At 51.9% G+C, this 15,373-nt stretch overlaps 1 protein-coding gene and 1 long non-coding RNA gene across 3 annotated transcripts in view; one reads left to right on the forward strand and one right to left on the reverse strand.

The window, feature by feature from the left end:
* Positions 1-15,373, forward strand: part of LOC308067645 — a 415,830-nt gene that overhangs the window by 282,831 nt on the left and 117,626 nt on the right. The gene's annotated exons all lie outside the window — the stretch shown is intronic.
* Positions 1-15,373, reverse strand: part of LRFN5 (leucine rich repeat and fibronectin type III domain containing 5) — a 61,063-nt gene that overhangs the window by 12,132 nt on the left and 33,558 nt on the right. For both annotated transcript variants that reach the window (XM_080396846.1, XM_080396845.1), the window contains exon 2: positions 359-1,766. In XM_080396846.1, the coding sequence (XP_080252972.1) occupies positions 359-1,746 (1,388 nt within the window). In that variant the 5' untranslated portion in view covers positions 1,747-1,766. The remainder of the gene's footprint in view (positions 1-358; positions 1,767-15,373) is intronic.

A 15,373-nucleotide genomic window follows, 5' to 3' on the forward strand; every position in this document is an offset into this window, starting at 1 on the left:
ACACCAGCACAGACACTGCCAGAAAGCGCCACCAGGGATGCATTTAGGGACACCTTTCTCCCCGCATCTCCATAAAGCTGAGAGTGTTTAGATCCATTTAGCTCATCTAATTTTACAACCTTTCTGGCAATCAGATTAGTTCAGAGGATCAGAGGTCCATTTGGATCACCTAAAAATAACACCGTTTAAGGTAATTTCCCTATTTGTGAGTAGAAAACTGCACGCGCCTTTCCTAAGTCTCCCCCCACCTGGTGCCACAGGCAGGTGCCGGTGGAGGGGGCTGCCCGGAGCTGGGGGCAGCACGCCAGCGCCAAGCAGCCCAGCGGGGCCCCGCGCAGACAGGCTATGGCTGCCTTACCTGTAAACAAGGGAGTCATCGTAAGTACCATTGTACTGGATTTGGAACATACGTATCCCAGGTATATTCCTCTGAAAATTGAATTTCAGCAGAACGGTCGAGGATGTTGCTTCTGCAACAACCACCTTCTTATCTTGGCTGACTTTAGTATCCCCGTTGCTACTGCTCGCGTTGGAGCCCGACTTGGTGGATGTGGAGATATCTGAGGAGCCGGGGTCAGGCTCGTGGATGTGGTTCGTGCTGTTCAGCAAGTGGGGGAGTTTGATTATGTGCAGGTCCACCGTCTGCGTGGCCTCCCCAGCCGGATTGGAAGCAATGCAGGTGAAGGAGCCTGTATCCTTCACTGTTGTTATAAGGATGTCGAGCGTCCCGTTGTCATACACCACGGACCTCGTTGCATTTGAAATCAGTTTGCCCTCAGGTGAAATCCAATGGATCGCTGGTTCAGGGTCCCCCCGAGCCTTACACCGCAGTGCTGCCCGCTGGCCCTCCAGCACCCGCAGCTCATGGGTGTGCCGGGTGATGAGAGGAGGCTCGCACAGGAACTCCTCCTCAGGGATTGACCAGAAGTACCGGCCAGACAAGAGCGTGGGAGAAGCACAGGTCTCCAGGTCATCTTCTCTCGAAAGACGCCTCAGCCACAAGAGCTCACAGTTGCAATGCAAAGGGTTCCCACCAAAGCTCAATGCGAAAGTCGAAGGGCTGATAATTCCTGAGGTTGCTAGTACCTGAGCTCGCTGGAAGAGAGGATCAGGCGGTAGCTTCTGCAGTTTGTTAGATGTGACATCCAACCTGGTCATCTTGTGGAGGTGGGAGAAGGTCCCCTTAGGAATATGATCAATCATGTTGTGGTCTAGACTGAGGGTGTGCAAACTAACCATCTTCTCCACTGCATCCCAGGGGATGGTTTCCAGATTGTTGTAAGACAAATCCAATTCCTCTAGAGCTAAAACATCATCAAAAGCTGTGGAAGAAATTGAAGTCAGCTGGTTGTTGTTAAGTATCAAGTGGTGAAGATTGGAGAGTCCACTGAACATGTCATTAGTAATCTTAGTCAATCGGTTGCTGTTCAAATGCAAAGCCCGCAAATTGCGCAAGTCGGCAAATGCGTGAGGTGTAATAAAACTGATTGTATTCCTGGACAGTGTCAGGTCCACCAGGCTGGTCATATTGGCAAAGTCTTTCCTTTTAATGTTTGTAACAAAGTTGTCTGCCAGCCGTAACTCCACGGTCCTCCTGTCAATGTTGGGAGGAACGAATAAGAGACCTTTCTTGGCACAAAGGGTGGCAAGGTTGGGAGACAAAATCTGACAGACACAGCGCTTCGGGCAGATCTGAGCTCTCACTGCTATGCCAATGAACAGCAGAAACAAAAGCAGTTTTTCCATTGTAGATCAGGTTCAAAAGCCTGTAAGGGAGAGCAAACGTCTGTTAGTCTCTGCAAGGTAAGCAAATGACATAATAAAAAAGCAAAGACAAACTATCCATGGTTAAATCATGAAACTGAGGTTCACGTAACTGTGTGTCATCCTCATCTTGTTACCTGATGTCTTGATCATCCTCTGTATCTTGACATAAGTGTTCCTATACTACATTCCAGAAGAACAACTGAGAGATAGGTGTGTTTGCATATGCACAGATACACACCCAGATGCTTACATACAAATGACAAAGCAATTTGTTAGCAGCCAGTGGCTCCACACATGGCGTCAGCAGTGCCTCTCAGGCCCCTCATCCCCACCATGCAACGCATCCCCACTTCAGGCTCTCAGCCTCCCAACAGATGCTCCTGACCTCATGGTCTGCAGTGACTGCACCATAATGCCACTTATATATTGAAAATGAGGGATGTTTCATGTGTGCTTTACTTGCTAAGCCAAAACTCTCAGCAGCCTCTAAATCATGGCAATTCAGTGGGTTTACAGTCATCTCCACCAAACGTTAAAGCTCTTAATGCTATTTTCAGAATAAACTCAGGAGCCAATTTTGTGTTGTTCAAAACCCAAAATGCAAACAGAACAAAAACTAAACAAACAAACGAACAAAAAAAAAAACCCACCAGAAAAGCCCCCACAACAACAGGGATCTAAAAAAAAAAATGGAACATGGACTAATTTTAGATCATCACTGTTTTCCCAGCTGCCACAGCCAGCAGTGCTGCACTCTTCTCCCAGAAAGCCTGACAGTTCAATTAGCCTTTTCTTTTACGTTTCCAGATTCAGGATCCATACAGAGTATGGAAACAAGGAAGATAACAACAGTGCCCACAGCAGCTAAATGAAATCATCTATCAGTGACTAAGCCAAAAGCTCCGTGAGAGCTGCAGTGCCGGTTTCTGCACAGCCCTGCGTCAGCATCCCCGCGCGGGCAGGCGGACACTCCTCCGTGGAGCCGGCAGCAGGAGGGAGCACGGTCCTGAGGAGAAGCACCTACGTGTCTGAGAGGAAACTTGTGCAGTCGTAAGCAACAGAGCTCAGAGGGACTCCGCATCGGAGGTGAAGCATTCGGCTCCCTTTGGGACTGATAAAGTTATATGCGTACAGATCAGATTACTCAGATGCATTAACATCCCAGAAATGTACTAATGAAGCTCATCTAAAATAAAGTTTCACAGCTAGCCATAACCAGGAGTCTTGAATCATCATGGATATTTAAAGACATTTAACGTCAGAACAATTACTGCTCCTATTGTCCATCCATCACCCATCCATAGTGCCATTCAATCTTTTGCAGCAAGTTGCTAAGAGGGTAAGTGAAAATACCAGCCTCTAAACCCTGCTCTTCAGCAGCATCAGGTTTTTTGTTGTTTTTTTTTCCTGATATTTCTGGGGACTATAGGTTTTCACGACTTCTGGCTCCAACACTTGAGTCTCCATTGGGGAAAAAAAAAAAAAAGAGTATGCTACTGCAGTCTTCAACTGAGTGCTGCTGTGTGCATGGACTATCACCACTGTCGTGCTGTGAACCCTTAAAACCATTACTGTTACTGCTACCATTAATAGTGGCAGCAAGCAAACTTCCCAGGCAGCGTTCAAATATGTTTTGCTGGATTCCGTCTCGTCCAGCCTGTGCCAGCCCTGCAGGTCTGGGTTGTGCAAGCAGACTTGGAAGAGTGCAGAGATGCTCAGCCAGCAGTGGAGGACGAAGCATAGCAGAGCAAACCGCCTACTCCAACCCTCTGCTGCTGACACCTGGACAGCCACAGCCACGGCCACGGGCCGTCTCCCCCTCTTTCCCGGAGGGACTCTTCTCCTTTAGTCTAGACCTGGCACATACCAGTTTCAAACAGTCCCAGCAGCTCAGGGCATCCGCAGTGTGACTGCCGGGGTCCCCAGACAGTCTTGGCTGGGGATACCACGCTCATTTATATTTGCTAATTTAATACTGCTAATTTAGATTTGTAGCTGTGATTAAAGTAATGTGCTTGGATTCAGCCAAGTTCATTTGAAGAGCTATACAAGATTAAACCCAAATCAGGAAGGTGCATTTACAAGTTTGGAAGTACTGTTACAAGATGAAATGCTGACATAAAGAGACAAAGACTTAAACCATAGCTGGAACAACAAGGTTATGATGAGGTGACTCACCAGTGGATGTGGGGTTTTTTTTGGATTTTAGGAGAGCTTTTGACACTGTCTCTGACAGTAACCTCAAGACAAAAGGCTCAGTGCACGGCAAGAGCTGGACACGATGCGACAGGCGAACAGCGGGCTCGAGGTCAGCAAACAACCCCGCCGAGCCCCAGTGCAGGCTCCCTTCAAGGGGGGCCGACCTGCCCACTGCTCTCCTACTGACCTGAGAGGAGAACCAAGGCACTGCCCCCGGACTGCTGCTTCTGTCTCAGAGCAGAGGAAGTCCCTCTGCTTACTCACTTTTCCCAGCTACAGAGCAGGTCCCACAGCGGTTTGGCAGAGCCTGGGCTCAGGGGTGCAACAACCTGTCTTCCCTGTCCCCCCTTCCCACATCTGCCCTGGCAGCTTTCAGGTGGGACATGCTGACACGATGGGCGACAATTCAGCGTTTCTTCCCCAGCTGGGCGTTTCTAATGTGGCCTCTGGTCTTTGCACAGGCTCCACCTCAGCCGTGCTCACAGTGTGGGCCTCGGGCTCCTGCTGCCCCAAGTCCCGGCAGCTGTAAACCAGCTGTCCCAACACGGGGGAAGCACCCTGAGGACGTCCAGGAGAAAGCCCACACCCAGGCAAGGCGTAGGGACAGCTGGTGCAGACACTCCGGCCTCGCAGCGCTGCAGGTTGCTCTGCAAGACCCGCTGGAGGAGGACGGCTCCCATCACTTCTAAGGGGAGCCACACTGCTGCCGTCAGGAGCCATCCCCCTCCGAGGGTGGCAGCCCCTGGCAGCCCCCCGTGCTCCTCTGGGACATGCAGACCCATCTGCTCAGGATTTCCTAAGGAGGCAGACCCAAACCTGACCCCCCTGCGGGGGTCTGCCAGGCGAGGTCCTGCCCCAGCGAAGCCTCCAGCCCAGCACTGCTGGGCACTGCGTCTGCAGGGCAAGCGGCACTGCCTGTGCACGCCGCGAAGTGGGAAAAAAAAAAGGGAAAATCATCAGCAGGCTATGAAAATAAATGACCACCCGCTGGATCTAGCATCAAATTGAGGTCATGTAAAGAGCTAATGAATTTGAAATTTCTCCCTGGAGTTGATCCAAGGGACATGGGAATGAAACGTCATGTAAGCCAGGCTGAGATTGCTTCTTTTTCCCTGATGTGCTGCTTGCAAGTTCACTTTTTTTTTCCCCCCATCTTTGGGAGCAATAGGTTTTATGATACTTAGTGCAGCACCTGCCAATGTGTCCAGCGCTACAAAGGTTCACTTGCATATTGTGGATTACTTAAAACATGGAAGCAGCGGGATCCAGGAGACAGTAATTAGCATCTGATTCTGTTTGGACGGTAGGTGCTACACAAAGTCAGCCCGCCGGGGAGACCCAACGCGGCACACCAATAGCTGTTCAGAGGCAGCTGCTAATACAGTGCCTGGCTCAGACATAATCTGTCATCACTAAGGTCATGACAGAAGCTATCGACTGCCTTTCCTACCCCTCCTGGTCTCAGCAGAAGTTCTGATTTTCAAGGTCTTTGCAAATGCAATTTCATGGTAGGGAAAAAAACCCACTATCTAGAAGCTGATGTTATTCACCTGCTGGGGATGAAGGATGGAGAAATAGCTGGCACCAGTCACCAAAGGATCCCGCAGTCATGCTAAAATGGGTGCACATAAATGAAGATGCTCTGATATATGGCATACCAGCTGCTAAAACTACTTAAACAGAACAAGGAGCTTTAGTTTCACAAAGGTCAATGGTTTGTGAACACACTTGAGTGTTTTGCTGAATTGGAAATGAAGCACCTAAGAAAAAAGGAACACTCAGATCAAAGAGCCTCACCCAGAGGTTTCCCTGGGGGCTCTCCTGGCTGCCCAGTGGTGCACAGGACAGGACCGTGGGCCAGGACCACGCGCCAGGACCACGGCCTCTTGCCCCAGTGCTGCACACAGTGCTCCACCAGCTGCAAAGCCCTCACATCTCCTGATCCAGGCAGCAAGGAGCCCTCAGCTGAGGTCTTCCTTCCAAGGTCCAGCCTGTCTATTTGCTTTGCAGGGAGGACGTGCTGTTTTGGTTCTTCAGTGCTTGTAATACTTGCTGTAGGACTGAACAGGTTAATCACCACGGGGGAGGCATGCTATGGTGGAAACACTGCAGCCCAGTCTGGTTAAAGGGCTTCAAACACTGCAACAAATACTGCTGCACCCTCTCTAACCTGCGGGCATTTCAAAAGCTACAGGACATAAGCTTGTGCTTGCTGCAGGGCCTCCTTCAGTGCGCCTGATGCTGCCACAGAGGTGGTCAGGTGAGCTCCAGAGGTTATGTCCCCTGTAAATAACGAAGTACAGCCCAGCGCTGGAGGCAGGCTGGCTAATGAGCTGTTTCACATAGCTGCTCTCATTTTCCTCCAGCCTTAAGCTGCAAACAATACTCATGCAAAGCAATGCATTCTGGGAGGCAATTTTTCTCCCTGTAATGAGGTCTAAACTGGCAAGATTAAAGTGAACAATAACAATTATTTTAATTAAAGAGATTTCTAGAGAAAGCAGAACTGGTATCAGTAAGCCCTAGACCATGCCACGCGCCTGGCTGACATCTGAGAGGAAAGCTTCTGCTGTTTGTACAGCTGGCTGCAGGGCAGGGTGCCGAAAATAAAGGGTGAGGCAGCCCCTGCCCAAGAGCTCTGTGGGGGTCTGCACCCCCTCCCCACATCACGCAGAGAGGGGGGCAGGAGCTAGAGGGAGGCACCAGCTAGGTGGGGGCACCTGGCAGCTGCTCCTCAGCCAGAGGTGGCTGGGGAAGCAACAGTGCTGGGGAGAAGCGCCACCCCTTCCAGGGAGGGGGTGCCATGGGGGTCCACCCAGCACTGCCACAGCAGGCTGGGACGGTGCTGGGCATCGCCCGCATGGGACTGGAAAGGTGCTCCTGAGGAAGAAGCACATCAGCGCATCCATCTGCAAGTGACCACCAACCTCTCATCCGAGCCACAAAGTCCCTCTCGGGTTCTGTCTGAGGCAGAAAATCAACCAGTTTTCTCCAGAAAGAAATAAAATGACCACGGTGCTGTGGTGTGAACAGCAAAACTGCAAACTAGAGCTTCCAGGCAGCAAAGGATGCTTGAGACAGCAAGCAATGGCAGCAAGGAGGGCAAAGCAAGTCAGAAGATGGGGGGGGGGGGGGGGGTGAAGGTGGGTCTCCCCACACTGTTTGGCCCAGTCAAGGGCCAGGGCAGGGGACACTTCTGCCTATCCATGCCAGGCTCCTTCACCCTGCCTTGGGCTGCAGAGGGGAGGGTGGGTGGATCTCCACGCAGCCCACCATGGCGCACGGAGCATCCCAGAATGGCACAGGAGCCCTCCACAGGAGCGTCGCACCAAGCCACGGCTGTGCCTGCACCAGCAGCGGCTCTCCCACACCCGAGACCACCCCGGTCTGCGTTTCCCTGCCCAGCGAGGCCATTCTGGCAGCACCACCACGCAGCACTGGGCAGCCGCCAGCCAGGGTCCTGGCACAGTGGAGAGCAGCGCTGGCAGCCAGCACCCGGCTCTGGTACCCCAACTCCAGCACTGGCAGCCAGCACCCCGCCCTGGTACCCCAACTCCAGCTACCCTCGGCTTCGGCTTGGGACTGCGCCAGCCAAAGGGCTGCAAGTAATGGAACAGCCCTTACTTATTAGCAGGACAAAATGCCCACTGTATATGAATTCCTTTAATAATCAGTTAACCATTTACTAAATTGGCACAGCTAAATTTCTGAGGAAGAGTGCAAATATTAACCTGCTGGAAAAAATACTGGCTGCTGCATAATGGCAATGATAGTATGTGCTGGCACATCGCCCAGGCCCTGCATGGCAAGTCCCTGGTGATACAGGGCAGCTGGGGCAGTGCTCCCCATCTCCCCTGCCCCAGGTCTCCCTCCACTGCGAGCTACCTGAACCAAAGATTCACACTAGAAGTGTTAGCACAACAACAGTAAAAAATAATGACATTATCCAGGGTACTGAGTATGGAGAGTAGCATGAAATGACTGTGTGCAGCATCCACGGAAACAAGAGCATGAAACACCAAGTGATGAATGGAAACACCAACCATCTCCAAGCGATGAATGCTGTGATTCACAAACACAGCACTTTTTCTGTATTCTCATGTGCACATGAAGAGATACACACCCTGAAGGAAGGAGTGATGATGCAAACTATCAGGGGGTCCTTCGCTCAAGAGAGCACCACTGTCCTAAAGACAGTTTGCAAGAAAAACCTGTACCTTGAGAGCATTCGCCTGTGCCTGACCCAGACAGGCAGTGCTGGCTGCACCCGCAGCTGTGGCAGGTCAAGGTGCAGAGCAGCTGGTGACACAGCACGAGGGCACAGAGATGGGTTGTCCGGCTCAGGGGGAGCCAGGCTGAGCCCTAAGCCAGGAAAAGGCCATTGCCAGGGGAAGGGCCAAAGCTGGAAGGTAACCGACATGGAGCAAAGAGAGGCAAATGCACGCAAACTGGAATATGGAGCTTGGGGAGGGATGCAAGCGCTGTCAGGCAGGAGCCAGTTGCCAGTTACTGGGCACAACGGACATGTCCCCTAAAGCCAGGGGTGCCACCAGTGACTGGGGACCACAGCTCACATGGGACTAATGGAAACAACAGGTACCAGTGCAACTGTGACACCACCGCTGCTAGTACCAACAGACACCAGCCCTGCGCAGCCAGCACAGCCCCCAGAACAGCCCCGCTCCTCGTGCAGCCTCACCCATGGCTGACAAAGGGCTGAGTCACGGGAGCCCCCCTACACCTCGTCTTGAACGTGGTCTGAGTTCAGAATGCATCTGCATTTCCCCCCGCCGAGCCATGATGCTCAATAGCATCTGACGAGTGTTTGGCACGTCAGTGAGGTGGGACAGCTGAGGCACCCCAGCGCCTGGCTCTGGCGTATGGGCAATATACCATACCACATTTTAAGGTTTATGCTGAGGGTCTAAACCTTTCACTGAGTGGTTTGACCTCTCTGCTGAAGGACCACCAAAAGGAAGTGAGCCACGGGCACCCATGCAGACAAAGGGCTGACACAGACGTGAGGGGAAGCACTGGCTATTTTGGGTGTGCAGTTTCTCACCCCGCCAGGCAGACGGCCGGCAGCCCAAAGCATCATCAGGGGTTTGCTGCAGTAGGACAGAGGCTGTGTCTTGGGCTGTATTAAAAGGATACTAAACTCATTATTACTGTTAATTTAAAATATTCCTCAGTTGTCCCCCTGCCCTGCAGACAGCCAAGCAGCAAGGAGCTATCACGTGCCAGAAGAGAACTAAGGGGTTGTAGCACTTTGTCTTTTTACTCCCCACAGTTCACCCGGTTTGTGAGCAACTCTGTTGCCTTCAATTCTTTGTAATCATCAACGTAATTCACAAATTGTTACTTGCACTTATTTTGCCTGCTGGATTTATTATAACCCATAAGATTTGAGTGTTTTGATACAACACTTTCCTTCAAAACCTCATCAGTGTAAAACAGACCGGTGACACACCAAGGGCACCAACTTCATCACTAATTCCTGCTGCCTTGGGGCAGCCGCCCTGGCCTGCAGTCCGTTGTGCCTGCAGCTCCCTGGGAAACCAGCTGCTCCACATTTTTCTACAATCCTCCCAACGCACAGGCAACCCTTTAGAGCAGCAAGGAAGGCAAATGGACATCTGTTTCAGTTTTAATCCAGCACTGAAGTCCCTTACCCTGGTCTTGGCACAGGGGGGCATAGCTATGCAGCAGGACCCCCCAGGTGCAGCTCTGGGGAGCACAGGCTATCCATCCTGCCTGGCCAGGGCACCTGTGTCCTGGCACAGCTCCTACACCCACTCTTGCTGCTGGCCACCTGTGTCCCTGTCCTCTCACCCAGCCGCTGCCCCACGAGCAGAGACAGAGATCCCCACCTGAAGCACCACAGCTGGGATGGGCACCCCGTGCCCCAGTGCATCCATGGAGGAGCACCAGGGACTGGGGGAGGGACGGGGACACTGGTGGTTTGCAGTATTAAGAGTTCAGTTGCTGCACTGGTGAGCACCAGTACCGCTAGTGGGGAACATGGGATTTGCTACACAAAATGAGAGCACTGGGACTTCCCAACCTGCACCATGCTGCTGGAAGTGACTGATCCTCACCCATGCCCACAAGGCAGCCCAGAGCAAATGCCACCCTTCCTGGGACAGACCCACACCTCCTGTGTACTTTTAACTCTCTCATGCATGCCCTGCTACCTGGGATGAGGTTACCTCAGCCTGCAGTGCCACTAATGGTTTTAAAATTACTCATCCCTCCTTGATTCCTATGCCCTGTTTGCTCACCGACCTCAAAGGACCATCACATATATTGCACTACAGTTCTGCATCCTGGGTAATAAAAATCCCTTGCATCATCACAGCTGTCCAGCTTATTCAGGAAATAAGGGAAAACAACATAAAGGAAACTCATGTCAGGTGAAGGCAGACCCCTCTGCAGAAGACAGAATCACTGAGATTGTCAGGACCTCTGGAGACCACCTCGTCCATCCCACCTTTGCTCAGGCAGGGTGGGCTGAGGCAAGCTGCCAGGGCTGTGTCCCACAGACAATGGGTATCTCCCAGTGCCACAAGCCTGGCTAAAGCAGGCTCTAAGTGAGGGCCCAGGGGTGGCACTGCCAGTTCACACAGGGATGCCGCCTCTCCTGGCATAATGTATGTTTCTTCCTCAAAAGCTCAGTTCCTGGATTTGTGCTGCTTCTCAACTGTCTTCTACACAACCAACAAAATGCTTCAGCTCTTGCCCTTGCAGAGTACAGCTTAAAAACATGCCTGTAAGGCTCAGAAATAGAGGAGAAAAATAGGGTAGTTATCCTTTACTTTCTTTTAAAACACTTTACTTTAGAATTGTTTCGTATTGTCTGGAGCAGACAACAATCAAAAATGCCAAGTCCTCAGAAAGGTAACAGCTGTACTGGGTTCCCTGCACCAGTGCAAACAGAGCACGGCTCCCCAGTCGCAGCTGAAGAATTCCCAGCAGGAGCCGGGGAACACGGACACTTCCCAGGCACTCAGTTCCCTCAGCACTGCTGACACAGCTCTTGGTGTCCTGCAGTTCCACGGGAGTACCGAAGCCTCCCCGGGAGCCATGGGGAGGTTCAGGATCCCAAGCCTGAAGCTGGCCCCACGCTCAGGGGGATGCCCAGTGCTTGCCACCCCGGCCAGTGAGCCCTGCTCCTCCAGCACAGCTCGCTGCGGGCTCACAGCGGGCTCACCTCTAACGCGTGCCACCAGCAGCAGGTGACCTGCTGACACCAGGGTAAGCACAGCTAATGCAGCAGGGACTTAGGCTTTTCCAGGAATTTGGTTTGTTTCCCTTTTTGCTCTGCTCGCTGCCACTCCCCGTGCTGACTGTGTCACACACACACACACACGCAGGTCCCAGCAAGCTGCTTTGAACACACAGGGACCAGCACTCTCAGCACCAGCTGCCAGCCACGTGCACTGACAGCAGCGTGGCAGGGCTGTCACCGTGAGTGCCCTGCACTGGGCAGACAAGGCAACAGCACGCTTCCAGCACCTCCTGCACGCTTCCTGCATGCTTCCTGCACGCTTCCTGCTGGTGTGGCCCCAAGCCCATGGCTACATGTGAGAGCTATGCACAGTGCTGCTCAGCTACTGCCATTGCTGGCTAAAATGAATGCGTTTGAAATGCAAGGAATTAAAAGCTGAACAAGTCACAGAGCAAGGGGAGCTCCGACACGTGGGGCTGCGGTGAAGACAGCTCATTAGGCATTTGTATCACAGACGAGGAGCCGAGAGTGATACATGGGATGAGTCAACGTGGCAGCGCAGGCACTGCAGCTCTGTAATTTATTAATAGCTGTGCCGTGAGAAAAATGAGCCAGGCGATCCCCCACGGCCCCCAGTACCCAGGGCTCGGGGGGGCACCTCTCACTGGCTGCACCATGGCTTGGGAAGACGGATACTTAAACAAGGACAAACAAAAGAAGCTTCTGAAAAATAACACTGGTTAAAACATTGTGATAAAAATGCACACTGAGGAGAATGGTAAGAAACATACCGTGGTGGCAGACAGGTGGTGGGAGCCCCAGGGGTGCACCCACACAAGCCCCCCCCCCCTGCAGTGACTGCAGCTCCGTCCCATGGTGGGGCCCAGGTTTTGTAAGGGCTGCTCATGATGCTCTGCTACCAAAACACACCCAGCTGGGAAAGCACCTGGCCACACACACCCCAGCCCCTCCTGCACCACCATTCCTGGGTTTAGGTGTGCCTGTAGAGGAGATCCCCTCCTGGCTTCTTAGGGAGATGCTCATACTCCCATCTTGCCCAGTGTCAAACCCAATGAGCTATGTTTGTAGCGCTGTAATTACCCCAGGCTCAAGTAGGCACAGCTGAGAGCCTATTTTAGCTTTTTACATTGTATTTCCTCCTGGTCATTGAAACAGAAAGTCTCTGCAATACATCCTCCTGGTCCAGCAGTGGTGTTCCCTCCTACTGAAAGACCAAATTCCCAAGGCAACTCTAAACCAGTGTATGTTAGTAATCACCAGCAAGTGACAGACTTACCACCCAAATGGTCTGTCACCACTACACGTGATTTTCCTTTTGCACTTGTTGAAACAAGTGTGCACTAATACACCACAAGCAGCCAGGGCTGCCTGCTTGGGAGGGCTCTGCAAAGAGCACTCATCTTCCTAGGCTTCCCCTCCATAAAATGTGCATTATTAATTCCTTCCTTTTCTTTTCCTCAAGCCCCCAGTAATTATTCCTGTACCTGTATACAATGCAGGAAAGGCTGCACAACATTGTGCTTTAAACTCAGAAACACCAAGCTGTTGCATTTTCCAGCTCCTAAGGTACTGCCATACGCAATACTATAAAATATGCTAAACGCTGACTGTAATACCAGCATCAATTGCGCAGCTTAAAAATGCAAGCAAGCCTAAGTGAATAAAGTGAATAATTGTTGAAACAAAACAGCTTTTAACTTATCAAAACATTTTTATTGAATCGGAATATCATGGCATTTTCAAAACTAAGTGGTTTTGCAACATCAAAACACAACACAAACGTGAAGGGATTTGCTTTGACACTTCTCTGTCACCGGTTTGCCAAAGGGGTGCGTTCTGGGGCAGCACGGGGTGGAAAATGTGCAAAATGCGCCCTGCGCTCCACTGGCCAGTGCAGTGCGCTGGGAGCAAGCGTGCTCCCCCCGGCCACCCGCAACAGAGGGGTCTGCAGATGGAGGGGTGAGTGGCAAGCCCTGATCTGGGAGGAAGAGGCTCATCCTTACCCTGGACCCCTCCCTGTCGTGGACCCAGAGGCACCCGGGGCGGCTGGGGTGGCCAGGTGCCAGGCGGGTGCACAGTACTTGCACAAGCATCCGGGACACCCGAATCACTGGCTAACTGCTGTGAAAGGATGCGGAGAGCCATGAGACTCACCTGCAACGCAGCACATTTCTGAACGGCAGGGAGCCAAAGAGCAGGGAGACTGCCACAGCCTAGGATTTCTGGCCAAGCAGCTGCCACTCTCCCAACAAAACATGCGGCTCACACGGGTACGAGCAGCAGCGGGGCTGGCATAGCCACAGCCAGGTTAGGGCACAGCGTCCCCTGACACTGCCTCATCCTAGAATGATCCCAGCATGTGCACTTCCAGTTTCCCCTTTTTCTTTTTACTTTTGTTTTAAAGGAATTGTAGGTTTAAAAACTCAACACAAACTGGTTGTCTCAGAACCATCTGCCCTAACTCCGAAGCCCAGAAAGCAGGGGTTGGAGCAAGGCTGCAGCGGTCGGATGCAGTGATCCTGGGGACACCAAGCTGGAGCCAGTGCTGCCACTTGGCTCCTCCCCTGCTGACCACCTTTGGCACGCTCCGTACTTGCCAAAGGATCCTGTCCTGTCGAGGAATCGGGAGGGATGGTGCCCACCTGACAATTAGCCATTAAATAAGTTATCTGGATTGTCCACTTGTGGCATCAGGATTTATTTACTGCTCTCACTTGTGGCGTCACGATTTATTTACTGCTCACTGTTCAAGCCTTGCTCAGAAGAGAGTTGTTATATTATCCTTCGGCTTTTCTGAATGATGTCCAGTAACATTCACCTGTTTTCTCAGCTACCCTGAGAGGGAAGGCAATGCCATCCCTGTTTCACACGTAGGGCCTGGAATCACAGAGATGCAACACTCGCAACGTTTCTGCTCCCGGGACCCCTACAGATGCCTGCCTTGGCCCTCTGCATCCCAGCTGCTAGGAAGAGAGGCAGGGGCATCTTCTGGTAGCACAGCAGAAGGCAGGGGTGGCCCCCCAAAGGGAAACCCTCACCCAAGACCTGGCCAGGTGGGATGGTGAGATTCACGGGGCATGCGACACAGATGATGTTTTTCCTCTTGGCAAAATCCCACCATGGATTGTTCATGGGAATTAAGCAATGAAGATGGCAAAGCCCTCCCCAGAACAAGTCACCAGTTTTCTGCTTACAAATAAAGTCATCTCAGAAACTGCTGAAATGCACTGTATCAGATTATGAGATGATCTTCAAAGGTCCCTTCCAACCTGACCCATTCTGTCATTCTATGTGTCCAGTAAGACAGACCTCAGCTGGAGTAGGCAATCGATACCCAACGCTTCAGCCCGAACCAAGCCTGAACACTTGATATATAATGTTGTCATAAACTAATGAAAATAAGGGCAAGATGTTGAAGCATCTGACAGTCCTACTAATAAGCACAGTCACAAGGCTTTTTACCAACATGAGTTTATGAAATCAAAATATTAGAACTATTCTTAAGAAAGCAGACTATTGCCAGAGCTGCAGATACCCTTTGCTAAGTTTTACTCCCTGATTACGAATTTCCATAGAAAATTTAACCAACCCCCCCTCAAAATAAGCTACTCTGATTTTCTTTATTCACAAGCATCCTTTTACAAAGCCCCGGAGGGAGCCCCTGTGTGCCACACACCCCCGCGTACCATCGCCTCTCCCACCCTCGGTCACCACCACAGCAGCTGCAGGTGGCACAGGAGCCTTCCTGAGCACTGCAGCTGGGGGGCAGTTCCCACCGCGACACCTTTGGACAGCAAACGGCGTTTCCCAAATTCAATTTTCCCACAAGGAAAATCTTATTATTTCTATCAAAAAACTGATTTTCCATTCAGCGAACCAAAATGAGATGCTTTGCTTCAGCTCATTTGGGCACTAATTGGGATACTTCCCATTGCTAAATGACCCCAGAATTTTCACTGTCCCCCCACCCGCCCTCTGGGAGCCACAGGCAGCGCAGGGCTGGGCACACTGCTCCCAGACCAGGGACTGCCCAGTCTGTGCAGAACCCCGCTCTGCAGGATGAGGGGCTGCCAGAGCCCCAGACTCGAGTGCTGCTGCTGCTGCCCCACTTCCCCTCCACCCCCTTGTGCACACAGGGGCAATGTGCCAGCAGCACCA

This window comes from Falco punctatus (genome assembly GCF_963210335.1).
Source record: "Falco punctatus genome assembly, chromosome: 7".
Classification (NCBI taxonomy): domain Eukaryota; kingdom Metazoa; phylum Chordata; class Aves; order Falconiformes; family Falconidae; genus Falco; species Falco punctatus.